The 21,971-nt window shown below is 44.8% G+C and overlaps 1 protein-coding gene across 2 annotated transcripts; it reads left to right on the top strand.

Annotated features, from left to right (window-relative positions):
- The first annotated feature begins 2,899 nt into the window (after window positions 1-2,899).
- On the top strand, window positions 2,900-20,923 carry MORN4 (MORN repeat containing 4). 2 transcript variants are annotated; one of them, XM_030204791.1, is made up of 4 exons: window positions 2,900-2,977; window positions 11,089-11,203; window positions 15,096-15,205; window positions 20,024-20,923. In XM_030204791.1, exons 1-4 carry the CDS (start codon window positions 2,926-2,928, stop codon window positions 20,170-20,172), a joined length of 426 nt encoding a protein of 141 aa, XP_030060651.1. In that variant the 5' UTR covers window positions 2,900-2,925; the 3' UTR covers window positions 20,173-20,923. The 2 variants fall into 2 exon arrangements, with proteins under 2 accessions (XP_030060651.1, XP_030060650.1); XM_030204790.1 differs by having other exon boundaries at window positions 2,906-2,992.
- Window positions 20,924-21,971: the final 1,048 nt, after the last annotated feature.

Below are 21,971 nucleotides of genomic sequence, written 5' to 3'. Positions count from 1 at the left end.
TTTTTGAACAGGAGGTAGTGGGAATTCCTAGACTGCACCTTTGTTGCCTTTATGTAACAAGCAAGGGGCAGCGTGGGAGGAGGAGGGAGTGGATAGTTTCTGCCAGGTACTTGTGACTGGATTGGCCACTGTTGAAAACAGGATACTGGCCTAGATGGACCATTGGTCTGACCCAGTATGGCTATTGGTATGTTCTTTTGTATTAAGTGGAGGAGTGGCCTAGTGGTTAGGGTGGTGGACTTTGGTCCTGAGGAACTGAGTTCGATTCCCGGCACAGGCAGCTCCTTGTGACTCTGGGCAACTCACTTAACCCTCCATTGCCCCATGTAAGCCGCATTGAGCCTGCCATGAGTGGGAAAGCGCGGGGTACAAATGTAACAACAACATGGAATGTTGCTACTATTGGAGATTCTACATGGAATGTTGCTATTCCACTAGCAACATTCCATGTAGAAGGCTGCGCAGGCTTCTGTTTCTGTGAGTCTGTACGTGCAGGACGTCAGACTCGCAGAAGCCTGCGCGGCCACATTGATGATCTGCAAGGGCCAGGCACAGGCAGCTTCTTGTGACTCTGGGCAAGTCACTTAACCCTCCATTGCCCCATGTAAGCCGCATTGAGCCTGCCATGAGTGGGAAAGCGCGGGGTACAAATGTTAAAAAAAAAAAAAACTTCTGCTTAGGAATGCAAGTTAGAACTAGAGCTGTACTGAATAGGAATAATGAAAAATATTTGGCCAAATGCACACACCGAATATGAATAATGGGCATTGATCTTTAACATAACAAATAATAAAAGAAGCAATGTGAAATCGGAGATCAGGTGTTTTATTTCAGTTGGACTTAGCACAGTAAAGCCCCGGATTATTCATACTTGAATTTAAAGCACTATTTGGCTGAATAAGAATAATGTATTCAGGGCACTATTTGGGGCCGAATTGAATCTAATACGAATATTTGGTGCAGCCCTAGTTATCAGTAGGGTGCTGTTGTGTGCTCATAATTGAATGCCTTGACCAATGCAGCCAACTCGCAGTACCAAGAGTAGCCTCTGATATTACTACTACTACTACTCTGATATCTCAATGGGCATCTCATTCCTAACTTTTAGGCTGTTGGAATAAAACACTGTCCAAGGTACGTGTTTCAGAAGTCTGACTCACTTCCCCAAAGTCATGGAAATTAATGTTGAAATAGCAGCAGTGCTAGCCAAGTGATTTTGAATAATTGGTGGTGGTTAGTGAAAGAAGCTTGAAGGTGACGATTCTATATGTAATTTCTGATATCCTAATTTCTTTAAAGCTGGTCCCTGCTTTGGCACGTACTCGTATGGTGCAGAGTTAATCAGGGTTCTAGCCTTGTCTAGCCCAAGGCAGGTGGACCTGCATTTAGTGATACACACCCTAGCAACGAGCTGTACAGTGCATTCTCACTATCCACGCGTTTGGTATTCACGGATTTGCTTATTATTATTAGCATTTGTATAGCGCTACCAGACGCACGCAGCGCTGAACACCTGATACAAAGAGACAGTCCCTGCTCAAAAGAGCTTACAATCTACAATTATGTACCTTAAAGGCTGGCATATGGCATACAGTCCATACCCTGATGCAGCTGGGGTTTAAAACCTACAAAACGTGGTCTGTGTAGGTAGCAGATCTGTAGACATGCTATAAAAGCTAAGTAGTTAAATATTTTAATATAAATAATGAGAAGCATAAAGTATTTAGCTATTAATATAAAATAGAGCCTGCATAGAGATTTTCTATAACTGATGAGGCATGTGAGTCATGAGCTGGTAGCTCATGTGAAGTCACCACTGAGGTTGTTAAAATTCTAATAGTACTAAGCATTTAAGTGAAATTATGGCTTTGTAATGACACTTCAATAACAGGGAATAATGAAATACCCTAAAACATCTTCCCTTACGTCCCTACCCGTAACCTCCGCTCTCAAGACAAATCCCTCCTTTCATTACCCTTCTCCACCACCGCCAACTCCAGGCTCCGCCCTTTCTGCCTTGCCTCACCCCATGCTTGGAACAAACTCCCTGAGCCCATACGCCAGGCCCCCTCCCTACCCATCTTCAAATCATTGCTCAAAGCCCACCTCTTCAATGTCGCCTTCGGCACCTAACCACTACACCTCTACCTAGGAAATCTAGACTACCCCAACTTGACATTTCATCCTTTAGATTGTAAGCTCCTTTGAGCAGGGACCGTCCTTCTTTGTTAATTTGTACAGCGCTGCGTAACCCTAGTAGCACTCTAGAAATGTTAAGTAGTAGTAGTAGATAGTCACAATAATGGAATAAGAGAACCCACCCTATATGAATGTGTAACGAGAATACGGGTGGCAACAGTAATAGTATAAAATATGGAGGATCTTCGGTAAGGACTCGCCTGAGTCAGAGCCACTGATTTCAAAATGCTAGAAATAAAATGGGGTATTCATAGTGCTCTCCTTACATTATAGGGCACTCTAAGCGCTTTCAAATCAGATATGTGCAGTTCAGTGGTGCAAGGTGTCCATAAACAAATCCTGTTTTCAATCTCAAACAATAACACCAAGCAAAAATTTCCTTACCAGGATGCTGCACCAGTAAAAATGTATATCTTTATGAAAAGGCTAACACTTATCTTGTTGGTAGCACAGCGGTTGGCTGCTCAACAGAGTCTCCGTTTTTCGATTACTTCAAGAGCAATTGCCGCCTGTATTACACATTCATATAGAGCTGGTTCTCTTCCATTACTTCAATAACTGGGCCAGTTCTACTCTTCAGAAACTGGCATATGCTGTCCTTCCACTGGTAATGCAGCTTTGCACAGTAATGTCAGAGTTCTGAAATCTCTTGGATGAGATAATGTAGGAATACAAGCTAATCTTCTGGTTGTGTCCTTACAGCTGTTCTCTGCCTGACCTGAAAGTATGACCCTAACCAAAGGCTCCTTCACCTACTCCAGTGGGGAAGAGTATGATGGTGAGTGGAAGGAAGGTGAGTAGTGGTTTGGTCCTAGCTAAGTTCAGTCCCTTTTCTTTGGCCCAAAATGTTTGAGAGCAAATGTTCTGCTAGCACTAGAGCAAACTCATGGTTGCCTTTAATTAAAATAACCAAACACAGTTGCACAAAGTCCAGTGGATGAGATTTTGTATGGATGCTGAACAGACAGACCACTGGGTGGGTAGCTATGACTTGGAACCCCTGGTGCACATGAAGGCTAATGTAATAAATAGTTTTTAGGTTTAATAATTTTTATTGATGAATGCAGAAACGGCACCATTCCATGTTAAACATAATAACTCAAACAATTAACATTACCATCCTGTACTAATACAGCAAGACTACTATCATCAATTTTTCTTTTATTTCTCCCCTCACCTTTCCCCCCCCCTCTTCCCCTCCATATTACTATATGAATTAACAATGGCATATGCATGCAACCGAGTTACACATGACTATGGTCAATAACTCTGCCTGTGATTTTTGACATGTATCAATGAGTGACCTAAACATTATGTAACAATGTTTAAAAATAAATATAAATCACTGGTGTCATTCTGTGTGCTGAGTTTTATTACTCTCCTATAAAAACCACATTTCTTTACCTTAACTCTGTTTTCATCTGCTGCAGCATAAACACAACACACATCCCCCCCCTCCCTCCCATCTCCTTGCCCACCCTCCTCCCTCCCACGTCAGCCTATTCTACCAACTCTTCTTTTTGTCACAAGCTATATTGTGAGTGAATTCACTAGTAAGCTGCGGGCTCTACCTGACAGGGCCTGTACATAAATAGCTATTTTTAACATGGCAGTCTACTTTTGGTTTTTATGTGCTAAAACTTACTGCATCAGAAGCAATGTTAAATCCACAGTATAATCATTGTACTCAATGATGGTACGGCTAACACACAAACTACATGTAATCCCACCAGATCAGAAATTGCTCTCAACGTAGCAAGCTGTGCTAAATTGCTGTTTGAAAAATTTTAGTGTAAAATCATGTAATTCAAAACTGAAGTAAAGATCTCATGCAGGAGCAGCAGTGTCATCTGAGGCAAAAGGAGCCATTTTGTATCAGTAGATTTAGTCCAGGGAAGATCTGAACCACAGAACCGCCATGCAGAGAGGCACCCCAGGACCAATAACTTACCTGTTTCTGAGAGACATACAGACATATTCTTCTCTTCTGCTTCCATATATTTTTGTAGTCCCGGATATGACGGTGCATTAGGGGTGGGAAGTACCAGACCAACAAAAAGCACTTACCAACTTTTGTGCAGCCTTGATGTCTTTTCGCACTAAGCGCAAGGGAAGAGTCTAAGACATAGAGCCAACGTGGAAAGATAATCGTACGATATTGTCACTAAATGCCTAGCACCCACCTGGGATTAGCCTGCGGCCACCTGGAGGGTCTTGTCCCCAGCACTGCTCAAGCCTGCCTGCAGCTGGGCACATGCTCTGTACTAACACCCTCCTCCCACCGACTGGGTCCAGCTTGCTTCTGGGCTAGTCTCCCACTCACAGGTTATTCCCTCGTGATTTCTAGGACACTGGGGCCACACTCCAGGGTCCCACCGTTCCTAGAAAGTACCCACAGACCCCAAAACACAAACCAGGATTCTTTAATCAGTTCAGGACATCAGAACTAATAAACTATAGGTTTATTTATCATGAAAAAGTTGAACAGTGAACATTTGAAAAAAAAAACACGATGGAAAAGTATAGCAAGCAATAACAGCTAACCTTATCTAACATTTGTTACTACCTGGGGAGTGCAGAAACATAACTGTTCACCAACCTTGAACAGGATCTCAGGACAGAGATGTTTCTCCTCTGTACCTTACACCAAGATTAATGAAAATCCAGTACTTCCCTCCTGTCTAGATTGAAGTCAAGGGCCAATCAGAGCCCCAGGGCATCAACTTTGAAAGTATCTGGCCAATGATACTGCAGATTGCCTTTCTATAAGTGACTAGAAAAGTCTTTCTGCAACAGCTTTAAAACAAGTGCCATCTGCTGGCTAATTAGAAATACATTTTCATGAAGTTATTTATTTACAGTTCACAAGCCTGAAAACTCACTGTTTCATCACAGATATAATTTAATTCTTCCCACCAAGAGATGCAAGTGAGCCCACTGAGCCAGCTGTTTTCATGTGTCCTGTAGATGCTTTGTCTACTTTCAACTGATAGAGTTGAGATGAATCCATGGACAGACTCCACTCCCAGATAACAAAAAAAACCCTGTGCCCCTTGAAGTGGGAAAGGCCCTGCTAACTACTCTGTCATGTGTCTCTGCCAATGCTTCATTTAGATGAAAAGCAAAATCACAGTATTCAGCTATTTAACAAAAGCTGACAATGACTTCTGAGGTTCCTGCAGATTAAACTAACTTGTGCTGCAGTCTTGAAACTACCCCTCCCCCCCCCCCTACACACACACAACACACACACCTCTAGGCCCACAATCTCTAGACTTGCCTGAATCTCTGTGGTCAAGGGTTAAAACAAAGAGCAGCGGAGACAGAGGGACAACCTTGCCTTGTAGCCTGCTGGACCTCAAAAGGAGTCAACAAACTACCATTGGCCCACACCCTAGCCTGAGGGGCAGAATACAGCACCCAAATAGCCTGTGCGAACAGACCCCTGATAACATATGCTGCCAACACTCCATGAAGGAACCCTCACCACCCGGTCAAATGCTTTTTCAGTGTCAAAATTGACAAGCAATGAAGGGGCCCTCCCATGATTTGCCATCTCAAATGCCACCAAGATCTTTTTGATATTTTTGGAGACCACCCAATCAGACAAAACCCACTTGCCACCAAAAAGGGCAACACTTGAAGTTGTCTGTTGGCCGTGACTTTTGCAAACAACTTGGCCTCAAAATTTAACAGGGATATGGGCTGATAGGACTCTAGTCTCTCTGGATCCCTGCCTGGCTTTAACAAAGTGATGAGCTGGGCCAGTCTGTGTGTCTGGCAAGAACCTATATCAATGAAGGCATTAAACACTGTCATAAGTATAGGGGCAATGCTGTCCCTCAATAGCTTATAAAACTTGCTCCTGAATCCGTCGGGCCCTGGCACCTTCTTCAGAGGGCGTTGTCATATGGGCCCATTCCATCTCCTCCAAGCGGATGTACGCATTAAGCATCTCCAAGTTGACAGAAGAAATCAGGGGTAAATCAAGGCTGGATAGATAAATATCACTATCAAGATAAGTCAGAAGAAGTGGAATACAAATTGGCAAAAAATGACCTAAAAATATGATTATTGCCAGCATCCACATGCTCCAGTACTATCTTGGAGAGCTAGAATTTTGTTGGGGCCTCTGGCTCGAGCTGGCCATTTCTATTACCATGATTATATAGGCAAACTTTGTAATAATCAGTAGACTTTGGGTCAAGTGGTATAGTAGCGAATTCAATGCCTGCTGGACCTCTAAAAGCAAGGTTTTATTCTGCATAGTCAGAAGTTGCCCATAAAATTTGTGCAGTTGGGTGACTGTCTCTCTAAACATAACAATTCTCTATTCTGGGCTTTCCGAAAACTCGAATAGGCATTTCGCCTCTCGCTTCTCAAGATGGCTTTTGCCGTCTCCCAGTAAAGAATTGGGTCATTTACATGTACCTGATTGCTGGCCTCATAAAGTTTCCATTTGTCTATGTAATCCAAAAACTGGGGTGGTTGTTTCTATAGCTTGGCAGAAAATTGCCATTGGGGGCATCCTCCCCAGACCCACCGATAGCCCCAGGCACCAATTCTACCCAAGCATGAGATGCCTCAATGGGCCCTAGGGTGGCTGAGACCACATCAATAGAGAGACCCCTAGTAATCGGGATATAATCAATTCTGGGCATGGTGGAATGCGCTCATGACAGGTGAGTATAATCCGTTAGTAGGATGAATCATCCTCCACAAAGTCCAGTGCCCCCACATAGTCTGATAAGCCACCCTCCCCCCCCACCAAGGAATTCCGACATAATTTCCCCACTCCGTGAGATCTATCCAGGGTACTATCATGGACTTCATTGAAATTGCCCCCCCATAATAATGGGAACTGCTATGGATGCAGCGCTTTCAACAAAGATGTGTAAAAATGCTTGTCATATGTGTTTGGTGTATAAACATTACATAAAGATACCAAGACAATTACAAACCTCTCCCCAGGATCCGCAACAACCTTATGAGTGACCACCTGAATTCCTTTTCTAATAAGAATGATCACACCAGTTTTTTTTCGAACAGGTGCATGAAAATATTCCCAACCCACCATCTACAGAGCTTCCTATGTTCTATGGCATCCAAATGGGTTCCCTGAAGAGAAAAAAAAAAAGCTACAGATGCCCCCTGCTTGTACAGAATCCCCAGGATTTTCTGGCACTTGACAGGTGACTGTATGCCCCCCACATTCCAGGTATAGATGTTAAGAGACATAGAACTGAAGGTGGCCAAGAGAATAACTCATCAATCTCCAACAACTAAAACCAGAGGAGTGTCCCAGCCACCAACCCTCCAGCAATGTAGAAAAAGGGACTAATCTTCCCTACAAGCCCTCTATAACAGCCATTGATGCCTTGCCCACAGCCAATCAAAGAATCCCCCATAGGTATAAGCCCTCTACTACCGTCAGCAACCCTATTAACCTCCCCACCCCTATAGTCACAACCACCTATAAGGGTGTCACTATCCCGAAGGACCCGATCCCCCATATACCAAATTCCACAAAACAGACCCCAGAACATAAGAACTGAAAACTAGGAACTCCCCTGCATAAGGGTCTAACTCCAAGCTCAATAGAAAACCCTGATGTAACAGAAAAACAAAAGAAACCACTTGAGGTAGAGGGACCAAACTACAAAAGTTATCTGCACTGAATATTTTTAAAAATCCAGCAATTGGAGACAAGCTGCTAATGCCTATAGCAAAAAAAAAAAAAAAAATCTGAGGTCCCTTGCGTTGCTAAGAAGAGAAATCGGGAAAATGGCCATTGTGCAGTACCATCCTGAGGAGTAAATCAGTTCCAGGTCCACACTAACACCATGGCAAGATCAAAAGCAGAGGGAAAAAAAATCCTACAGTCCCATTCGTTGCAAGGAAGAGAATCATGTTACTGGCCATTGTACTGTACCAGGGTCTGCACTAACACCAAGGCAAAGTAAAGATAAATTATTATTATTATTTGATTGTACAAGCCTGGTCCGAGTCCAAGCCAAGTCTCAATATGTTAATCCATGCAAAGCTGCCTGATCGTCCTGACTACAAAAACAGATTCCAGTAGAAATCTTGTGAAAAATTTCTCTACATTAGCCCTGAAGAGGAGTCTCCAGCTGGACCACAAATTTGGCGGCTTCAGTTGCAGAGTGAAAAACTTTAAATGTTCCATTATGGGAAATTCGAAGCTTAGCAGAGTATGCCAAAGTGAAACAGATCTCCCATTGCACAAACTTAGTATAGGCTTTCCTTTCTAAGGAGACCACTGCAGAGTAGTCCTGAAAGCAAAGGACAGGCATACCTTTATAGATTAACTCTTTCCCACCTCTGAAGCCTGCAAAATTTCAGTTTTATGAGCATAGTTCAACAGATTAATGATGATCACCCATGGTCTTGCTGTATTCTGTGTCATGTGCCCATTTGATCCTCAAAAGATCTGCCAGTAGCAGAAGATTAAGGGATTGTACCAGCCAATTTCTAAAAATCCCCACAAATCAAGCTCCAACAAGGATTCAGACAATCCCACGAAATGGAGGTTGTTTCTCCTAGCGCTGTTTTCTAAATCATCGATCCTGTCATCTAAGCTAATTTCTACTGGAAAAGGCTCGCTTGTGGGTATTACATCCAAGCTAGTCCAGTTTCACAGCCACCTGAGGCTTGTCATGTTCCAGCTTGTGCACCTCATCCTCCACAGTCCTGATGGCCTGAAGATCCTTGGTGAGTGTGGTGAACCTTTGCTCCATCCAATTTATCTAAAATAAGCTGAAGCTGCTTACCAGTTGTGTGCTCCATGGCTGCACGTACCTCCATAGTTATTTATTTATTTATTAGGATTTATTTACTGCCTTTTTGAAGGAATTCACTCAAGGTGGTGTACATTAAGAATAACTCAAACATGAGCAATAGACAATTACAGCCGTAAAAATATTCAAGTAACAATACAAAGCATGGCATTGTATACTACTTAAAATGTCAACACAATATGTAATAGAACATTTTAATTGACAGTGAAGGGTATAAGCAAAGATAGAACATATAGATAATGTAAGAGAAATTAGAAATAAGATGACTAATTTAAAGAAATTTGCACATGAGGTCAAAGAGATGGTTAAATATTATTCCAGCTAGAGTAAGAGTAGATAAACATGTCCTGATGCAATATGTGCAGCCTGTGTCACTTCTTGTGTGTGTGAGTGAAACTAACAAGTTACTACTTCCATTGAAGAGCCAAGCTTTCACCTGCTTCCTGAAGTAGAGATAGTCTTCTATTAAGCGGAGCCTTTCAGACAGTGCAATCCAGAATGTGTAATGGCAGTGTGTAGAGGGTCATCCTGTTCTTCAAGTACTCTTGGGCCATTTCCTTTAAGGGCCTTGAAGATCAGACATAGTTTTAAATTTGGTCCTATATTGTACTGGTAGCCAGTTAAGGTTTTGCAAAAATGGTGTGATGTGGTCACATCACTTGCAACCTTCTATGAGACTTGCTGCAGCATTCTGAATCAATTGGAGGTGGTGCAGGCCCTATGTAGTCGTTGTATAGTGCATTGCAGTAATCCAGTCTTGATATGGCATGCACAACTAGGATAAGATTTACCTTCTCAATATAAGGAGAAGAGGCAGCATAGTTGTCGCAAATAGTAGAAGCTGCTCTTGAGGGTTGCTTGGATTTGGGGAATCAGAATAAGTGTGTATTCCAAGGTTCCTGACTTATGATTTGAGGGGGGAGTTTGTACTTCCCAAAAGAGATTTTGATGTCAGGTATGTATCCCACTGCCCATTTTAAAGAGGGTGTTTGTGACCTGTCCTTGAAAGCATCATTCTTTGTGGCATTTTTGGTCAGCATGTCTGTTTATAGGCCATTTGTTAATGTCAACAGCCCTTAAATGTCTCAGAAGAATTGGTGTCTGTTTACACAGTTTCTTCCTTCTTGATGAAAGTAGTCTCTTCTAGAATTCAGGTCTCCGGAGCAGGAGGTGATGGGGAGGGATCTCCATAAGTTAGATGTATCTGGGACTCTGCTTAGATACCTGGAGTTCAACAGTTTTCAGAAGATCAAGTTGTCTTTGTGTTTGGTGGGCCACATAAAGGACAGGTGGTATCCAAGTCAATCATTGATGGATTAAGGTAGCAATTGAGCCGGCATACTTTCTCAATCACAAAGTGTTCCTGGTAGCACTCTGGGTGTATTCATCTAGGTCACTGGTGGCTGCTTGTGTAGAGGCTAGAGCAGTTTTTCCAGAAGATAATCTGAAAGGCATCAGCATGGTCATTGTTACACACCTTCAATGGACATTATAGGATAGATGTTTGTCAAAGAAGGTTTTAGTGGAGGCCTTGTCTATTTCCCACTCTGAGGGATAAAGCGTTGGTACATCCCACTAGAGTGGGCTGGTTTGCAGAATAAGGAAGGTGAATTTATTCTTACCTGTTTATATTCCTTTCCTTGAGAGCAGTCCAACATCCCTCCCAGGAAGTTTGTGGCCTGGGTTCTAACTGAGCAGATTCTGGCTTGTCAATCTGGCTGTACATTATAGATACCTTACAGAGAGCTCCTTTGGGGGTTCTGTGGATCCTAGTTTCTGCATGTTGTTTGGTTATGGTTTGGTTCTATGACTTTTGATTTTGGAATTAGCACCAGTTCTTTTAACAATGATGTCTCTGGAATAGTCAAATTTCTCTGCCTCCATCTGCTAGCAAAGGGAAGCAACCCTCTAGTGTGGACTGGACTAGAGGAAAGGAAATTAACAGGTACCAATTTTCACCATAGGTTGGCTCCAGTATATATCTGGTCTGTATCATATTGTAAGGATATTACTGGGGTCTTTGACATATTTTTTTTTTGTTTTCTAACTTAATCTATCTTTTTATTTTCAGGCCGCAGGCATGGTATGGGCCAGCTAACATTTGCAGATGGGAGCATCTATTTGGGCCAGTTTGAGAATGGACTATTCAGTGGCTGTGGAGTGTTGACCTTCCCAGATGGTTCAAGGTTGGTGTTTTCTGGATACAGCACTTTGGACCTGTAGCTTAGCAGTTTATTTTATGGAATCTGCATGGGAGAATGTGCATTAAGCAGTTGTCACACTCTCACATTGTCAGTGTGTGCGCTATTGTAACAGGACATAGCTAAACGAGGAAACAGCTTTTTTTTCTGCTCAGGTTTAAATGGACAATTCTCAGGAAGCATGCTGAAGTTCTTTCAAGAAAGGTGGCCCCTTGTAACCTCCGACCGGTGGGTTCTTCAACTAGTCTGTCTCAGTTACGCCCTGCGTTGGCGGCAGAGATCACCAGATTGTCCACAAAGAGCACATCACTTCAGCTGTCAGCACAAGCAGGTACTTGCAGAATAACTCTCTGCCCTTCTAGAGGCCCATGCAGTCGAGCCCGTTCCACCAGGGGAAGAAGGGATTCTATTCCAAGTACTTCTTTGTGCAAAAGAAGATAGGTCATCCCCCCTAAGGGCCCTGAACAAATTCCTGGCCAAAGAAAAGTTCAGGATGGTTTCCCTGGGCACCCTTCTCCCCATGATTCAGGTAAAAAATTGGCTATGCTCTCTGGACTTAAAGGATGTTTACACTCACATCTCGATACTTCCAGCTCACAGGAAATATCTTCAGTTTTGGCTGGGGACATATCACTTCCAGTATCTTGTGTTGCCTTTTGGCCTCTCGGCTTCCAAGGTTTTCACCAAGTGTCTTGCAGTAGTCGCAGCATCACTATCCGAACGATTGGCTAATGAAGAGCACGTTGAGGGACGGTGCAAAGTCCCATTAGATTCCTATTCAGCAATTGGAGTTCATTGTAGTCCTGCTAGATGCACAGCAGGTTCAAGCGTTTCTCCCTGTGACGCAGGCAGACATTTGTCTCCCTTGCCGCTCAGTCAAGCCAGTCAGCAGGTCACAGCTTGGCAGATGTTGCTGGGCCACCCATAGCACGTCTTCACATGAGAGCTGCTTGGTGGACCCTAGCTTCCCAGTGGTGTCGGGCCACAAGGAGCCTGGAGGATGTCATCTGAGTGTCTCCAGAGCTGGTTCACTCTGCTTTGTTTGGACAATTCGATCCAAATTGACTCTAGGACTTATTCCAAATTCCTCAGCTTCAAAAGGTGCTGATAACGGAGGCATCCCACCTGGGGTTGGGAGCTCATTTAGGCGGACTTCACAGGGTGCTTGGTAGACCCAGAAGACAGTCCTCCACATCAACCTTCTGGAGCTGCTGGTGATCTGGAACACTCTACAGGCTTTCAGAGATTGGCTGGTTATCTGTCTGAATGAGTACAATTTGGTCAGTCAGGTTGCAATGTACTATACCAACAAGCAGGGGGCACACCGGTTCACATCCTCTGTGTCTGGAGGCCATCTGGATGTGGCATTTGGCAGGCCACCTTGGAATGCTCCCTCGGGGCCACTTATCTGGCAGGCAGATCCAACAGCCTGGCAGACACTAAGCAGGGTCAATCAACCACATGAGTGGTGTCTCAACATGGGCGCTGCCAGCAAGATCTTCTGAGCATGGGTGAATATCTTTGCCACTCAGATCAATCACAAAGTTCCTCAGTTTTGCTCCAGGCCCATCACAGACAAGTTGGATGCCTTCCTCCTTCATTGGGGGAATGGTCTCCTGTGTGCATATCCTCTCATACCTCTCTGGGGAAGACTTTGCTGAAACTCAAAAAAGGCTGTGGGACCATGATTCTGATCACTCCACTGGCCCCAACAGATCTGGTTCCATCTTCTGGAGTTATCCTCCAAAGAACTGTGGAGACTGGAGTGTGTTCCAACCCTCATCAAGCAGAACGAGGGACCTTTTCTGCATCCCAACCTCCAGTCTGTGATCCTCATGGCCCGGATGTTGAGAACTTAGAATATGCTTCCTTGTATCTTCCAGCGGGTGTCTCAAGAGTCTTAACTGGCTTCCAGGAAATATTCCACTAAGAGATGTTACTCTTTCAACTGGAGGTTTGCCACCTGGTGTGAGGGCAAGGCCCTAGATCCTGTTTCTTCCCTACACAGACTCTGCTTGAATACCTTCTACACCTTTGTCTGGCCTTAAGACTAACTCGGTAAGGGTTCACCTTGGTACAGTTAGTTCTTATCAACATGCAGAGGGTAAGCTACCTCTGGATAGCCTCTAGTTCGCTTCATGAGAGGTTTGCTGTTGATAAGCATTCCGTTGTCGTTTTCACACAGCTTATGAAAGCTGCTTTTGAATCACTTGATTCCTTCCATCTGAATACTTTGACCTGGAAAGTCATATTTTTGGTGCTGTTACTTCAGCTCACAAGGTCAGTGAGCTTCAGGCCATAGTAGTGAATGCACCTTATACCAAGTTTCATCACAACAAAGTAGTCCTCCGTATGCACCCTAAGTTCCTGCCTAAGGTTGTGTCTGAGTTGCATCTGAGCCAGTCAATAGTCTTGCCAACATTCTTTCCCTGACCTCGTGCCTATCCTGGCAAGAGTGCACACCTTGGACTGCAAGCAATCATTGGCCTTTTATTTGGAGCAGACTAGGACCCACAGATAGTCCACCCAGCTTATTATTTCATTTGATCCCAACAGAATGGGGGGGCGCCATCAGGAAACACACAATCTGTAATTGGCTGACTGATTTCTTTCACTTATGCCCAGGCTGGGCTGACCCTTGAGGGTCATGTCAAGGCTCAATGTCAGAGCCATGGCTGTGTCGGTAGCCCACTTGAGGTGAACCTCCATTGAAGAAATTTGCAAGGCTGCAACATGGTCTTCAGTCCACATATTCACATCTCATTACTGCCTTGAGCAGGATACCCGACGTGATAGTCAGTTTGGACAAACAGTACTGCAGAATTTGTTTGGGGTCTAGAATCCAACCCCAACTTCCTAGGCCCATTTTGTTCTATTCCAGGTTGCACACTCATATTGCGAGGTTCAGTTCACCACTGGTGGTTTTCAGTGAGCCTGATAGCTAGGGATTTCCAAATGAGAGGATTATAGGCCTGCTTGTCCTTGGAGAAAGTGAAAATACCTGTAGCAGGTATTCTGAGGACAGCAGGCCTTATAGTCTCACATACCTCCCCTTGGTGTTGTCTCCTCTTTGTAATATGCTATAATATTGTACTGTTGGTCCCGCACTCTCGCGGGCAGAAAGGCACTCGTGCATGTGCGGTGGAGCATGACTTGTGCTCAAAAAGTTCTGAAATACTTATTACAAGCTCCAGACTGGGCAACGTGAATTGTTACACATATGTGAGAATATAGGACCTGCTGTCCTTGGAGAATACTTGTTCCAGGTAAGTATCTTTGCTTTATTGGTTTGTGCACTAAAACTGAACTTTTCCAAGGTTAATTTTTTTAATAAAGGTTTTAGCATTTAAACACTGTTGTATTCCCATAAAAGACTGTTAATAAAAGTTGTGGATGCTTGTACACATGGGATGTAACAAGTAGGCATGTATTTGTTTGTCACCCTAGTTTAGGTGTGTTCAGCTGCATACATTCACACTAATTTTTGACTTTGGCTGCTTTAGTGCTGGTATTGTCTAAAGACCCAGAAGCACCTATGTGTAGTTTACCATTCTATGGTTTTGATTCTGTGCATCTGGTTGAGTTGGCATTCTCCTTGACGCAGTGTGGCTACCTGAATGGTACTCACCTTGATTTGATTTTTTTTTTTATTTTATTGAGTGGTTCTGAAAGACAGTTCTGGATTTGAGGAAGGAAGAAGGCAAGGAGACTTCCACCTGAATGTGTCTCTTCCCCCCAAGTACATCAGTATTGGATTTCTCCTGATTTTATGTATGTTTGTACTCCGCCCTGGACAAGGCAGACTAGAAATGATCAATTCCTCAAAACTGTGGGGTAGGTGTTTGTTTCCTGAACTTCATGGAACTTCTGTTTGCAGGTACGAAGGGGAGTTTGTCCAGGGAAAGTTCCAGGGTGCTGGAGTCTTCACCCGCTATGACAACATGAAATTTGAGGGGGAGTTCAAAAGTGGCCGGGTGGAAGGTTATGGTAAGCTTGGTTCCTTTTCTGAGTCTTTCTTTCTTTTTTATAGTCCATGAATCCAGGTTTAAGTTTCATTTCCGTAGTGTCTCCTGTCTAGATTGAGACAGTAAGTTTATTGCTTTGATTTTAAAGGTCTAGCAACATCTTGGTCCTTCCCGTGGCTAAACAGAGCTATACTTAGTCCTATGTGAACTGTTATAGGGGCAGCTTTATTAAAGGGAATCTCCATGGATAAGCATGTGTTGACCCACAAAGAAAGCCCTATTTGAAAATTGATCCTGACCGTCCCCAGGTAAGAGAAAGTAAGCACCAGGATTTTTGCTTTGTGCCACGCCTACCATGCATATTTTGCGTATGCAAAGTGTACAGGGTAGAGACTCCTCATTGGCACTGGCCCAACATCATTTTCAAAGAGGAAATTCTGAAGGGAGCCCACAAGTACTGTGGATTGATCTGTCTGACCACAGTCATAAGCAGAACTGTTGTGTATAGTATTTCCTATGAAGGTGACGTGCAGGAAAGTGTTGTGCAAGCATAGGGACCAATGCAGAAAGCTGCCACAGACTACAGTACACCCTTAAGAGCAGTTTACGGTCTGTGCCCTGAAGAGCACAGGTACAAATCAAAGTAAGATATACACAAAAAGTAGCACATATAAGTTGTCTTGTTGGGCAGACTGGATGAACCGTACAGGTCTTTTTCTGCCGTCATCTACTATGTTATGGCTGTTGTATGCTGAAAGGGCTTCTGCACTGCCGCAGTAGACATCCATGCACAGAATATTAAAATACATACTAAATAGCTTATATAAGGTACCCCGCAGCATGCAGAGCTGTGAGCTGATGTCTGTCATGGGGGCTTAACACCAGAAATCTGCCGCCAAGTCTAAGGCTGCATGGAGCTCCCAAAATCAGCATCATAGTAACATAGGAAGTGACAGTAGAAAAAGACCTGAATGGTCTATCCAGTCTGCCCAATAGTCACATTCATTATTTCAAGATTTAAATCGGCAATGAACATATTATATACTTGATCATGGTCTTTCTTTGGTGTTTCTGGGACATAGACTGTAAAAGTCCAGTCGGCTCTGTCCTTATGTTCCAACTACTGTAGTTGCCGTCAAAGCCCACTCCAACCTATCCAAATCAGTTTTGTCATTTTACAGGACAAAGACCGTAAATCTTGCATATGGTGATCCTAAACTGGATCGCCATATGCAGGACTCAGACTGGCTGCATCAACTAAGGCAGCCCAGCACTTGCCTTAGTTGATGCAGCCAGTCGCCATCTAAGCACCACTTGACATACAAACACATTTCCACCCTTTAAGTTTTGTCTTCTATATCATTAATTTTCTAATTAGAGATCCTCTGTGTTCATTCCATGCCTTTTTGAATTCCAGCACAAGATTTCGGTTTGGTTTGGTTTTTTTCCACCACCTCCCTCGGGAGGTCATTCCAGGCATCTACCACCCTCTCCGTGAAAAAGAATTTTCTGACATTACTCCTAAGTCTGCCACCCCACAACCTCAATTCATGTCCTTTAATTTTACCACTTCCTTTCTCTAGAAAATATTTGTTTCTATGTTAATACCTTGCCCCGAGCAGTGTTGAACTGCATTCCGAGATGTTCCAGAACTTGAATGGGGACTAGATGACTCTTGGGGAAAATTGATGATCCACCCCAACAACTGCAACACTGTGATGATACGAGACATAGCCCGACTGCTGTGCTGAGCCAACAACACTCTGAGCCAGTCGTCCAGATAGGGATGGACCCTTGTGCCCTGTTTTCATAAAACAGCAGCCACTACCACCATGACCTTGGAGAAGGTGTGCAGAGCTATGCTTAGACTGAATGGCAGCGCTTGAAACTGAAAATGCTGTCCTAGAGCGGCAAAGCATAGGAAACAATGCGGAAGCCAGATGGGAAGCCTTTTTGAGATCCAAAGCCATGAGAAACTGCACAGCTGACATCACCGCCTGCAGGGCTTCCATGCATAAATGCCTCGCTTTCAGGCACCTGTTTCTGAGGTCAAGAACCAGCTGGAAGGCATCTCCCTTCACTTTGGGAACCACAAAGTAAATAGTACCTCACCGTCTCTTGCTCATCCAGAGGTACCAGGCCTACAGCTCCCGACTCGAGCAGGTTCTGCAGGGCGACTGGAACTGAGAATTCTAACCTGTAAGTGTCTCAATGTTGAGGACCCACTGATCATCGTGATGTGAACTTATCCCTCTCCAAAGAGGGGCAGTCTCCTCCCCCCCCCCCCCCCCCCCCCGCCAATGGGGAGCCAGAGGAAGGTCGGGCTGCAGGCACCGAGGCCCACTTATCAGGTCGAAAGGGCTGCTTCGCGGAATAGAGAGACCACTGAGCCCTAGATGGTACCAGCATGTATCCCTGAACCTAGGCCGAGAGGAACTCGACCGAGGGGAAGGCTTAGCCTTATCTTCTGGCTAGCACTGAGTCTTAGTTGCCCAAATCCTTGACCAACTTCTGAAGAGCCTCCCCAAATAACAGCTTGCCTTTGAAGGGCAACTTAACCAGACACTGCTTAGAAGCAAAATCCGCAGCCCAATGGCACATCCACAGTACGCACCTTGCAGCTACCACCAGAGACATTTGCTTTGCCGTAACTCCACATCCAGTAAAGTCTTGGGCAATGGAACCTTAGCACCCTGCAAGTCATCAGCAAACTGCTGCACCCAACTAAGACTGGCTCGAGTAGCATAGAAGCTACAAACAGCTGCTTGCAAGGAGAGGGCTGACACCTCAAAGGAAAGCTTAAGGGATGCCTCCAGTTTCCTATACTGAACATCCTTCAGGGCCACCCCTCCCTCTATGGGGAGGGTGGTCATCTTGGTGACAAGCCACCACCAAGGTATCCATTTTAGGCATTCAGAGCTTATCCAGTTCTATTGGGGCTAACGGATAGAGTTTAGCCATAGCCTTGGTCACTCGTAGGATCGCTATCTCTAGCATGGCCTCATGTACTGGAGAAGACAGTGGTGGCTTCTAAATGCTGGCTATCCTTTAGGATTGGAAGCAGCTGAAATAGTCTGATCTGTGGTGGCAATATTAAGAGCCTGAAGAACCTTTGTGATAAAGGAGGGAAGTTCCTCCTTGTGAAACACTCTCACTGTAGAGGAGACTTCAGCTTCCTCCTGAGGACATTCCCCCTCCATCTCCTGCTGCACTCGAGTAAACAACGCGGCTCCAGAAAACTCTCCGTCAGATACTGGGAAGAGATAGGGGGGAACATGGACCCCTCCCCACCCCTTTCAGACACAGAGTTGCAGCACCTCCTTTTCAGGACAGGATCCACTGGCAGCTGTGCTGTAGAACACAGAGGTCCCTGGTCCCAGCAAGCCCCCAAGCTAGGAGCCCTTGTAGACTAACTTGATTCCTTCAATAAATAAGCTCTATGAAGGAGCAAAATGAACTCCGGGGAGAACAGGTCAGACAGCCTGCCCCTGCCGGTAACCCTGAGCTGGTCAGAAGCTGGAATCAGCTGTGCGGCATTAAAATCCTCCATCGCTGAACTCAGCAGCATCATCCCCGACTCGTGCTGCAAAATGGCCGCTGGCACGCCCAGTGTCAAAGGCTCCTCACTCTGCTCCAGCACACAGGAAAACTGCTACTGCAGGCCCAGCCTCCAACAATGGAGAGAAGCTGTTCTCCACTTACTACAGCGGGAGCAGCGCTTAAGCTCTGCTGCCATGGCGCTGGTGGTGGTGTGTTTTTTTTTTGTTGTTGTTGTTGTTGTTAATGATGCTCACAGAACACTCACCCAGCTGAAGGCTAGAGTCCTGCTGAAGGTCAGATAGTTGCTGCTGCACTCATACCACTCTTATGCCCCCAGTAACTGCTGAGTAGCAATCCTCCACAGCAGGTCAGGGAATCAGACAGACATAAATCAAACCCTGACCGCTAAGCCTGCCAAGACTCTCTCCTGTTGTTTTTTTGTTTGGCTTTTTTTTTTTCGTGAGGGAGCTGGGTGGGGGAGGGACCTGGGGTGACCAGGTGTTCCTCCTAAAGGCAGCACCGCACAGCCGCTCACCCCAAGGCTACACTGAACTAAGCGCAGCACAGAAGCCAGGTGCACATGGGGAACGTCCATCTACCTGCTGGACACAGAGTACTGACTGGGCTAGGAGCATGATGTCCTATATAGCATTTCAGTTCAGCGCTCTCTATCTCCACCTGCTGGTAGATGGACAAAACCCATTAGTCTCTAGATTCATCTGCTACTGTCGCTAAGGAATCCTTGTTTTTAAATTCTGGGTGGGGGGAGGGAAGGAAGGTTGCCACTAGACACTAGGGAAACAGTTTGGGAGGGAGGGAGGGAGGGGCTGATCATTTGTGAGGAGAGGGTGCCATAGGAAACTTTTTTTTTTCTTTTTTTTTTTTTTAATTGGGGCAGGGGGATGGGAGGGGAACAGGGTCAAATAATTATGGGGTTGGGATGGGGCAGGTAAAATGCTGTGGTGTGCTTGCCCTTTAATGTCACCCTGTCAGTGCCTGGGCCAGTCACTGCTTAGGCACTGACAGGAAAAGTGATATTTATCAATGAGATGCCCATTACATTGTGGCAGTAATTTGCATGTTTTTTGATTATTGCATTCTGCGGTATGTATTTTGTGGTAGTGCCACTTCAGCTCTGCCTACCATTTTTACTGTGTATTAGTTGTGAACACAGCCATTGCAGATCTATGCAAAAACTGTCCTTTTCTTTTCCCCTCACCCAGGTCAATTTTATAACATTTATAGCATAAACATGTCCAGCTTATGCTTATCCCTAACTCCCACTTCTGTAATATTTCAGGACTGTTGACATTTCCAGATGGTTCTCATGGGATCCCGAGGAATGAGGGTCTGTTTGAAAACAACAAATTATTGAAGAGGGAGAAGTGTCAAGCAACAATCCAGAGGGCACTAAGTGCATCCAAGTCTGCCTATAATCTTATGGTGTGATCGCTACCCTTGGCCGTTTAATGGTTAACGGAATGACCCTCACTGTATGTGAACGTCCTTCCTGCCCCATTCACATGTTCACTTATACTTCAGCACTGCTTGCTGGTTTAAGCAGTGGAGTAAGATGCCTTTATTCCCCAGCCCATAAACCACCAAAACGGTACATCACTGAACACAGAACAGGTGCAGGCTGCTTCCAGTTCCTTTGTTCATGCCCCACGCTGCAGCTCCTCCTTCTGCCAACAGAGAAGCTGTGTTGCAGCATGCCTTCAAAAAGCACTCGTAACATACTTGAAAATCTAATATATATCTATTAATATGTAGGACATTTAGCTGTGACTTTATAACCTGAATTTAAGGTATCAAAGGCTTTTATGGGTGGGCGAGGGGTTGTATTGTCTTCTTTCTTTGAGTGTTTTGGATGGTTTGCATAGATACCAAGTATTCTAGTTTGATATGCCACCACCTGTGTACTTAAACTCAGAAGCCCTCAAGAGCTAGGAATAAAAAAAACTGCTTTGGGCCTCACCCACTGGGACATTTCCCTTATTCTTCTGGTAGGAAGTTGGGAAGATGTGTGAACACTTGACTTTGCCCACTTTCTACACTTGAAAACCCTCGTTCTTTGCAAGTGTATCTGTTTTCAACTAGCAAAGGATCTCTACAAAAGTGCCATGAAAAAGTTATCAGTAACAATCTTTCTCAAGCTGGTCCTGGAGTACTCCACTGTAGATAGTTGCATGGGGGCAAGAATTTAACCTGTCCCCACTCAGTCCCGCAAGAATTTAGTAGTACATAAAAAAAAAAAAATTCCGGTTGGCTCTTTCAGTCTCTCTGGGTTCCAGCCACAGACCTGCAGGCAAGGAAGGAATGGAAGTTGGAATACACTGGTACGCACATGTAAGACTTGTCTCTGATTCACTGGCACTGTGTGCTAAGAGGTCGCCACATGTACGTGCCAGTAGGTTGGGTGACATCTCATGCTCATGCCTATGTCAGAGCTGAGGTCTACGCAGCAGCCCAGGAGAAGAGAGGATTAGTAACATAGTAAATGACAGCAGATAAAAACTGGAACGGTCCATCCAGTCTGCCCAATAGTCACACTCATTGTCAATACGTGATTAAATCAACAATGAATGTGATATTATATACTTGATTCTGGTCTTTCTGTGATGTTTCTGGGACATAGACCATAGAAGTCCGCCTGGCCCTATCCTTATGTTCCAACTGCTGGAGTTGCCCTCGAGGCCCACTCCAGCCTATTCATCTTCTCATTTATGGGACACAGACCATAAAAGTCTGTCCAGCACTGTCCTCGTGTACCAGCCACTGAAGTTGCTGACTATCCCTTTCCAGCCCATCCTAAATCAGATTGCTATATATGAGAAAGAGACTGTGCTAGTCTGCCTGGTATCGGCCCTACTTCATTACAGCCAGAGTCGCCATCTAAGCGTCACTCGACACATCCACATGCATGCAGCCATTTAAGGTTAGGTTTTTTATAACTTCCATTTTCTTATTAGAGATCCTCTGTGTTCATCCCACGCCTTTTTGAATTTCATCACCATTTGTGTCTCTACCACCTTAAAGGAGACGTTCCGATTCTGTGCTGTTACAGCGAGGAGGAGACGGCACTCAAAGAGCTTGGTACTCGGTAGGTGAGAGTTGGCACAAGTGCAGCATACACGTCCACAGGAACCCCGCAAAACTACTTCCGTCTCCGCAGGAATCCCATAGGTTCCGCAGGATTCCCATGAGCCCCATTCCCGTGCAGGTCTCTACTCCACTGTGTGCACTCT

This window comes from Microcaecilia unicolor, chromosome 5 (assembly GCF_901765095.1).
Source record: "Microcaecilia unicolor chromosome 5, aMicUni1.1, whole genome shotgun sequence".
Lineage (NCBI taxonomy): Eukaryota > Metazoa > Chordata > Amphibia > Gymnophiona > Siphonopidae > Microcaecilia > Microcaecilia unicolor.
The sequence above is the reverse complement of the archived record's forward strand: the minus strand, read 5'-3'. Positions and strand labels throughout refer to the sequence as shown.

What these genes read in the sequence shown, in the direction of transcription:
- MORN4 (XM_030204790.1), top strand. Translation starts at nt 2,926, where the DNA reads ATGACCCTAACCAAAGGCTCCTTCACCTACTCCAGTGGGGAAGAGTAT. An exon ending in TGATGGTGAGTGGAAGGAAG is followed by an intron (nt 2,993 to 11,088) that starts GTGAGTAGTGGT and finishes TTTTATTTTCAG; the next exon opens with GCCGCAGGCATGGTATGGGC. An exon ending in TGGCCGGGTGGAAGGTTATG is followed by an intron (nt 15,206 to 20,023) that starts GTAAGCTTGGTT and finishes GTAATATTTCAG; the next exon opens with GACTGTTGACATTTCCAGAT.